This window comes from Pteropus alecto, unplaced genomic scaffold (assembly GCF_000325575.1).
Source record: "Pteropus alecto unplaced genomic scaffold, ASM32557v1 scaffold42, whole genome shotgun sequence".
NCBI lineage: Eukaryota > Metazoa > Chordata > Mammalia > Chiroptera > Pteropodidae > Pteropus > Pteropus alecto.
Window position 1 is genome coordinate 14,983,375 of NW_006434825.1, and position 8,766 is coordinate 14,992,140.

An 8,766-nucleotide genomic window follows, 5' to 3' on the forward strand; every position below is an offset into this window, starting at 1 on the left:
CATTTTCTGCCATTTGGTGGAAATGGGGCTCAATATAGAGGTTGTGTAATAGAAAAATACTTTCTCTCTGCACACCTGAGTTCATACCTGCTACACTGGTCACCACGTGAGGTGCATGTTAGTGTTTCTTAGGAATTTGTAAGGTGCTCTGAGTGTGAACTGAGGCCAACTCAGGAGGCACAAAACATCACTAGGTGCTCTGACCAAGATTTTGTTTTCACTTCAATTGTCTTGTGCTTTTTTTTCTGGGCACAGCTGTCATCTAAGGAAGGCCTGCTGGAAAAGCAGATGGCAGGACTTTTGAATACAAGAAAGCAGTTTCCTGGGCAGATGTAACAGAATCAGAGATGCTGATGGAGGAGACGAAGCATGAGGAAGTGAAGGTCTCAACAAAGATGCAAGACACAGCGGCACAGAAGACACAGAGTGAGGGTTTGAGAAGAGAGAAGACGTTCAAGTCCTGGGCCCAGAGATCTATATTCACTGATCAGGTAAGGAGCCCCTCCCTCTGTGATGAGTTCTCTCCTCTACAAAATATTTGTCCAGCCACACTCCTCGGAGAGTGTGGTGAAGGTTCATGTGATCATTTTATAAAGCATTTGAGGCTCCCTCAGAGCACTCTTCCTTATCCATCTGGCAAACATTACTGTCAAATGCTTCAAAAATTTATCATATAACCCTTCCATTTTTTTCATCACAAGCACTTCCAAATTGCCCACTGCTATTGTTAATAACTCACAGGATTCCCATGTCTCTATCATGGAACACAATTCAGTGCTCTCTTTTTCCTCTGACTTATTTTACTTAGTGAAGTCCAATATATTTTCATGCAAATATGAGAGCCTGTGCCTTCCTCTTTTCCTTCCAAATGCTATTGGACCTTGCTGCTATAGCTGTGTAACTCCATAGTAGATGAAACAATCACAATCTGGACATTTTTCTGTCTTCAGGACAAGATTTCATTTGATCTCAGAATCTCTTGACTATCCAATAGGACTGCCTGTAGAATAATGTTATTCTCAAGGATATATTTGTTCCATTCCAACTTTTGCATGATATTTGGGCTGAGTTCTTGGTCCCTACTAAAGAAAGATGTCTGTCAAGGTAGAACACTGAATCAGTAAACTTTAGACCTAGGAGAGACTGAACAGTCATTTAGTATAGTGCCCAAGTTTACAAAGGCAGACACGAAGGCTCAGAGAGATCAATGCCTTTTCAAAAGCCACTTTTTGAATTATGAGCTGAACCAAGTTTAGAAACTTAGTGACCTAGAACTCTGTTGTGTGTTCTTTTATGCCACACTATTTTTAATCTTCTCATTTGCCTGGTGCCGTAGATTAAAAGTTTGTGTCCCCGTCCCCCCCCAAATTTGCATGTTGAAATCTTAACCCTCAAAGTGATGGTATTAGGAGGTGGGGCCTTTGAGAGGTGATTAGGTCATGAGGGTGGAGCCCTCATGAATGAGAATAGTGCCCTTATAAAAGAGACCTCACAGAGCTCCCTTGCCCCTATCACCATGTGAAGTTACAGGAAAAAGAACAGCCATCTCGGAAGTGGCCATCAACACACACCTAATCTGCCAGTGGCTTGATCTTGGACTTCTCAGCCTCCAGAACTATGAGAAAGAAATTTCTGTTGTTTATAAGCTACCTAGTCTGTGATATTTTGTTATAGCAGCCCAACTGGCTAACACACCTAGCCTGGAAGTCATTCGTGACATTCACCAATATTTCCTTTGGGATATAAAGGAAGAAGTTAGGCATGGCCATGTGACTTGTTTTGGCCAATGAAATGCGAGCAGAATTGAAGTGTCACTTCCACTTTAAGAACCTGTATGTGGGTCACCAAGTTCCCTTTCTGCTGTCATCACAACAGGCAACATACTAGATGATAAAGGTTCTACCAGCTAAGGACAATGAAGAGCAGAGCCCCAGACAACTCATAAAGGACATGTAGCATGAGCGAAAATAAACCTTCATGGTTTTAAGCCACTGAGATATGGAGGTTGTGTGTTACTGCAGCATCACCTAGCCTCTCCCTGTTGGGTAAGCCTGAGCTACATCACCATTCCCATGATGCATCTCTGTACCCAAAGACTTAAGAGGGTAAACAATGCAGCATATAGAATACGACCTCATAAAACATTCCAAATTCCATGTCTCACCAGCATTCTTTCTTCCTCTTGGCTTATATTAGGGGTGGGGGATGCGGTTCATTACAAAGAATGAGTATTTTGATAGCTTCTCATTCTTGGAACTATTCTGCAGGTAAGTGCCTGGTGGAAATTTTATCTAGTCTTTTTGTTAGAAACATAATGAATTAGATTATTAAGCTCAGTGCATTATGACCTTAAATGCATTATCTTATACACATACATGTGCAAAAATCTTTGGCTTTCTTTGAAGTTTTTATCTAGATAATTCTCAGCACTTTATATGTTTCCTAACTTTACAAGCACCAACATTATGGTAACTTGATGCTTTAAAAATCAGATATTTCCAAATTAATAGTTATAAATTAATGGAAGCTCCTCATGGAGCAATAAGAGAGCCTGTGTGACCTTAAGTATGTCACTTAGCTTCTCTGGGCTTCGGTATTTTCCTCTGTAAAATAGAGATAGTAATAGTATCTACCAGGGTTACTGTGAGAATGAAGTTGAGTTATGCGTATCCCATCTGCTTCATAATGAGTGCATAATGTTAACTATATTTGAGCCATAGAATACTTAGAAATTTAGAAAGTAAGATCATTTCAGACCTTTTACTTTCCAAGAAGGATAAATTCAGAAACTATTTAGCAGAGTTTTTTGTTTTTTTTTTGTTTGTTTGTTTGTTTTTTGGTGGGGGGAGATGTAAAACAATGGTCGTCTTCCTGGTGAAGGTTTTAACACACTTTTGAGAACACAAACAGATGGGTAGGCAATTAGGTACTGCTAACAGTTAGGGAATTTTCCTTAACTCCCTGCTGAGAGCACACATCCAGATGGGAAAATCTTTAAAGGGCTGGACTCATTTACACTTTTTCCATCTTAAATTTTTATACTTTTCCAGGTTTATAACAAAGCTCAGAAAATGCTAAAGCTTAAAGGAGAATTGAGAGGTACCAAGGAAATGAAAGATGAGGTAAGGCTCCCAATTCCTCTACATACAAGGAATTGAACCTTTGCTACAAAGTACTTCTTTTCCAGTTTCCTGATTCAAAATTCCAGTAGTAAGCATCCCAAAATATCACAGACAGAGGTAGGCAGCAGAGCATAGCACATAAGAACCCGAACTTGAGGTCAGTGGGTCTGAGTCCATATCTAACAGCAGTGTGGTCTTTGGCATGTTACATACCCTCCCTGAGCTTCCTTTCCACTGAAAACATGAATAATGAGTACCTATTTAAAGGCTTGCTGTGAGGACTAAGTACAATACTGCATGTAAATCACTAGAGCTTGGGACACGGAAAGCACTTAATAAATATTAACTATTGTTGCCAACATTCTCTCTTTATCTGGAATGGTATGGAAATGGAGTGTTCTGATTCGTCTAACATTTTGGTCAAACTGTGTTTATGTATTCCCTGACTTGTTCCAGAAGGAGGATGTTTTGGTTAGTGTAAGGTCCTACACGGCCTATGCTTTTCAACAGACCTCCTGCAAAGAGGTAAGCAGCTTCTAAAAGGGTGTTTTTGCCCCTTTTTTGCTGGATTTCTGGAGAGAGGCTATACAGGATTCTTTGGAAGTTCTGCAGGAAACAAGGATCTGGCATGGTTTTCTAGAAGGGCATTCCTTCATTCAGCTGATATCTTTGGAGCACTTCAGTGTGCCAAGCATTGTTCTAGGGGCTGGGGATAAAGCAACAAACAAAATAGACAAAGATCCCTGTTCTCATGGAGCTTACCTTCTAGTGAATCAATTTCTCTAAAGATATGATGAAAAAAAGTATGTGACAACTGCCTAAGTACCATAAAAACTGACTCATGTTCCATAGGTGGCTGACCTCTGCCATATGCCACATGGATCACTTTATACAGTGTGCAATTTAAAAAGAATGTAGAATGCAATAAAATATACTCATTCTTCATTATATGAACATAATTGGTTCCAAAATTTTTGCTCACAGGCAAAACCTTGTATAAGTGCTTATTAATTCCCATCATGAGTAACCAAAAACTGCAATGTTCCTATAGATGGAAAGACAAACTCAAGAATCAAGTAAGTAATATCAGTAACGGTGTTTGGAATTACTGTAGATAACACAAGTAGAGTGTAAAAAATCCTGAAGCAATGTCAATTTTTAAGGTTTCACACTTTTTAAAACATAAGTCTCACTATAAACCTATTTATGTTGAATGGTAGTGGTGGTTAAAGTGGCTTTTCATAGCTTGTTTAAGATTTGTCCTTATCCTCAGACAAAGATAATTTATCAAAGACGATGACCTTTATGGTTGTGGTTGGTTGACCTCAAAATTACTCTAGAAACTGCCACCCACGCTTTCTTGCCCAAGCGCCAAACGCCTGGGAATGCAGCCATCTTGAACCTTTGTCACGCTCTTGGGGTGGGAGAGTGCTGCTGGGTCACAAGCTTCTGTTTAACGTCAGCGTCCCTCCAGAAGAGCACGGGACTATCTGTCAATGCTGTGAAGCCTAGAGCAAAGTTTTTTCCCATCTTTTGAGATATGTCTGAGAAAGCCTGGTACGTAACCTATTTTCCAATAACTATCATGAGCATGGTAGCAGCTGCAGTGTCAGCACTCACCATTTGGCCCGTGGTTGGTAACTGCTAATGATGTCACATGCCTTCAAGAGGAGTGACCAGGTGCCAACCTCATATAAGCAAAACTGGGTATCTAAGTGCATGGCTTATGTGAGTGAAAACTCACCTAGCGTCAGAGGCTTGTGATTTCAGCCATCATTAATGACTTCAGATCTAGGACAGGATCAGATGGTGCCTGAGGGTCAGCATTATGACTCTCAGTTCATCTCATGCCCTAGTACTGGTTACAGAGTTTTGATTGATGAAATGTCAGATTAAATCAATTCCTACCACATACTGATACTCGAAAGGTGTCTGCCTAGAATTTAGCCTTCATAAAGTACATAGGATTAGAAATAGTGCACAGTGACCTCTGTGCAAGATATTAGCAAGAAATTAGGTTTACTGGAACCTCAAACACTTGCCTTTCTGGAGTTCTGAGGTGAACACAGCCTTTTCTTAGAACTTCATATAGTAAAAAATAATATGTGATTCAAGAAAATCATTTTATTGCTCTCACAGCATTTCTATTCCTGTTCTAATGAATAAAAATCCCTGTATGGTTTGGCCTTTAGGAGTGAATGGTTAGATTTTGATTTCAAAAGCAAATTTCATTTGACATCCAACAAAATACATTTGTTATTCAACTGGTTTAGGGAGTCCTCAAAGAAAGAGTATTTATTCTAAAACTCTTGTTTTATGAACGAAGAAATTGCCTCAGAGACTCTGAGTCAATGCTAATGTCCAAATTATATGAGATCATCTACATAAAAGATCTAATTCCGCAGGCCCGGCGGTGCAACAGAATTGGGCCAGCAGGCCTTCAGAGGACATCCAAAACTGGAGAGAAGGAGTGGTTTTTTATTGTCCTGAAACAGAGAGGGCCTTTAACTTTTAACTTGGAGAGGCATCGGTACTTTGTTAATGACACCACAGTGTGCCAGACTTTACATGGAACAATCTGGTGACAAGGTCCTCACCTTAAGACACATATATTCAGCATTAAGGCAAGATATAGGGCTTTTGGCACTTCCATAGAGCAGGCATTGTATTGTCACCTAATCTGCTCATAGATGCCAAAGAAAGTCCTGTGACAAGAAGGGGGGATCCCCAGAGTCTCAGTCCCCAGTGATCCTCTGTATCCTATTCTCAGTGTGGCAACCATGACTAAAGGGACTTAAAGCACTGGAATCAAGCTGCTGCCCCTTATTGGGTCAAGGATTTTGTTTTCTAGTTAGAAAACAGCATCTGTACACCACTTTTTTTTAGCCACTCTACACATATTCTCTTAAGAGAATCTCTGGTAATTGTCTTAAAGGTAATTACATGCTCGGGGCAGTTTGACATCCACTGTTATTTTTCTGAAAGTAAGGAATAAGGAATGGGAGCAAGAGAGGAAGGAGAGTTTTGAGATAATGAAATCCTTTTAATGACAGAGCCATGCCGTTAACCTAATTAAACTGTAAAGTGGTTAAAAAAAAAAAAATCCAGGTACTAAATGGAAATGAAGAAATAAATCAGCTGAGACAGCAGCACTTCTGGGAAACCTTCTGAATTCCGAATACTCTGACATTGCAGTGTCCGATTCTTGTGGTTATTCTCGGGGCCCCCTTGGCCTTGTGCAGAGGTCTCTTAAACTGACCTGTCCAGTGAGGCTTGATTTACGATGTCCATTTCAGGTCTCCAGCTGCCCTGGGAATGTGCGTTATGTAATTCATATATTTAAGGCCCAGAGCAGTCAGTGGGATATGGCGAAAGAGCACTGGCTACAGGGTCGGGAGAGCAGATCTCCTCCTGCTGCTGCTAACCAGCTACAGGCTCTTGTCAGTCACATCACTTTCTGCTTCTGGGCACCCATGGCGTCTGTGTGCCGTTGCACCTGCAACTCTCTTAGAAGAATTGCCATGGGGCTATTGGGGTCACTTTACTCGTAAAAGCGGAGAGCTAGACGTCCTTGGGAGCTTATATCCCATAGGGCTACCCTTGGCCATCGACTGGCTGATGCTGAGTCTGACAGCCCCACTTTCAAGGCAGCTGATCAGGACAAACTCTGAGGTGTAACATACACTCTAGAGTTCCTTGTGGGATCAGACTGAAGCTACTGCCTGCAGGACTCTCTGATATCCTGCCCTTGCTTGGTTTCTTCCCCTTCCCTGTCCTGCTTCCCCCACTTCCTTGCTGATTCTTCTTGGGAGCGTTTCTTTAATAGATGATGAATCCTCACCTAAGAGTCTGCTCTGGGTAATCTAACAAAAGGCAGGCACCTGCCACAAAAGGACCAGCCTTAGTTCCAGCATCTAAAACTCAGAGGTGGCAACGCCTGTCTTCATGAGTGTTACAGAAAGTCTGCACAGTAATAGGACTAAAGCACTAAGCAGGTTCATAGAGGGCTACTTCCTAACTTTTTTTCACACTGTTGCCACCCACAACTCTGGGAGTGGAGGGTGGCACCCTAGTGTAATGGAGCACCCACCCCGTTACCACAGCTCAACAGCCCCAACCCCACCCAAGTTGCTATGCTCCACACTCCATTTTGATCTCAATCGCTAACTACCACTCTAACATAGCAATAATTACTAATCTTTTTCACTCATAATCAAAGGCATGGATCTTCTGTAATCGGCCCAGGGATTTTACTTTTATTCCCACTGGTGTCCATCTCAAAGAAAAAGCACTAGGTTTACTGGTGAAAGAAGCCTTTTGGTTTAGTGGGTAGAAGAGAAAGTTAAGAGACTTCAGAATCCACATCAACTCCATCACCGATTCACTATAGTCTTGACAAGTTCATTTGACATCTCAATATGTTCATTTCATCAGTGGCAGAGCCATTAATATTTATAGGCAATCCACTAGGTGCCTGGAATTATTCTAGGCACTGACTTCCTCTTGAAAAACAGGGAAGTGTCTGTGATGCACCCACAGCAGTGGGTGAAGATTAATTAAATAAGTAATTGTCTGAATAATGTGGAGCACTCAGACGCCTCGCAAATGGATTCTGTGTAAATGTTACAAGGGATGAGTAATAACAGCTAAGGGTTGATGGACAAATTTCCAGCAAATTTAAAGTCTCTGTCAACCAGTTAAGTGAATGAAAGTAAGCATTTTTTTTGACGGTTTATAATTGACGCTTTTGTTTTTCTGTCTTCCTAGGTGGGGGAAAGAGACAGAGAAGTGAGCAGCCTGAGCAACAAGCTCTTGAGCCTGCAAGTTGATATCAAGAATCTACATGATGTCTGCAAGAGACAGGGGAAGACCTTGCAAGAGAATCAGCTCTGTGTGGAGGAGGCAATGATGAGCAACAGCCACGTAAGGGTTTTGGCAGCTGCTACCCACCTCTGCTCTCTTGAGCAGAAATAATAATAGCAAGTTTCCACAAGAGCATTTATTGAGCAAGCAATGTGAAAGAATTAAACACAGACCCCTATAACACACATGTGTGCACGCGTGCACGCACACACACACACGCACACACACATACACACACACACGCCATCCTAACCCCAGGATTTTTCAGTCTAGCTGCCTTCAACGTCATCTACATCTGAGACTCTGTCTCTTCCTTATCTGGCCTTTCACATCTGGATTTGCAGCACCTGAAGCCATTGCCCGGAAAAGACCAGATTATAGTTACATAAGAGAGTGGCATTTCCAAATGGATCTTAGACAAACTTCTAAGTCAACCAAAGATAGCAACCACTCCACCTGCCTGGAGTGTCGCCGCTCCCCCGTGCAGCAGGTGCTCTTCATTGCCACGCTCGCGGCTGGCTTCCTGCCTACAGCTTTTCTTCTGGGTGCAGGATCCTAATCACAGGACAAGCTGAAGTGTTGCAGAGTGAAGGCCCTAGAAGCAGCTCTCGACCAGTGACTGGAGATGGTGGGTTAAATAACCTATCTCCCTTGCCCCGCAGTCAGAGATAACTCCAGACACGCTCTTTGCTCTGTCCCGGAGTTCCTTTCTGGGACCCAGCCCCAGATGCCCGCAGTGGTAACTAGCTTGATTGATGACACACCCTTTTGCAGCCTCTTT

The 8,766-nt window shown here is 42.0% G+C and overlaps 1 protein-coding gene across 1 annotated transcript in view; it reads left to right on the forward strand.

Moving 5' to 3' along the window:
* The first annotated feature begins 3,110 nt into the window (after positions 1-3,110).
* The window catches only part of PMFBP1 (polyamine modulated factor 1 binding protein 1), a 40,179-nt gene continuing 34,523 nt past the window's right edge, over positions 3,111-8,766 (forward strand). The window contains exons 1-2 of the mRNA XM_006909874.1: positions 3,111-3,122; positions 7,890-8,051. Of these exons, the coding sequence (XP_006909936.1) occupies positions 3,111-3,122; positions 7,890-8,051 (174 nt within the window). The remainder of the gene's footprint in view (positions 3,123-7,889; positions 8,052-8,766) is intronic.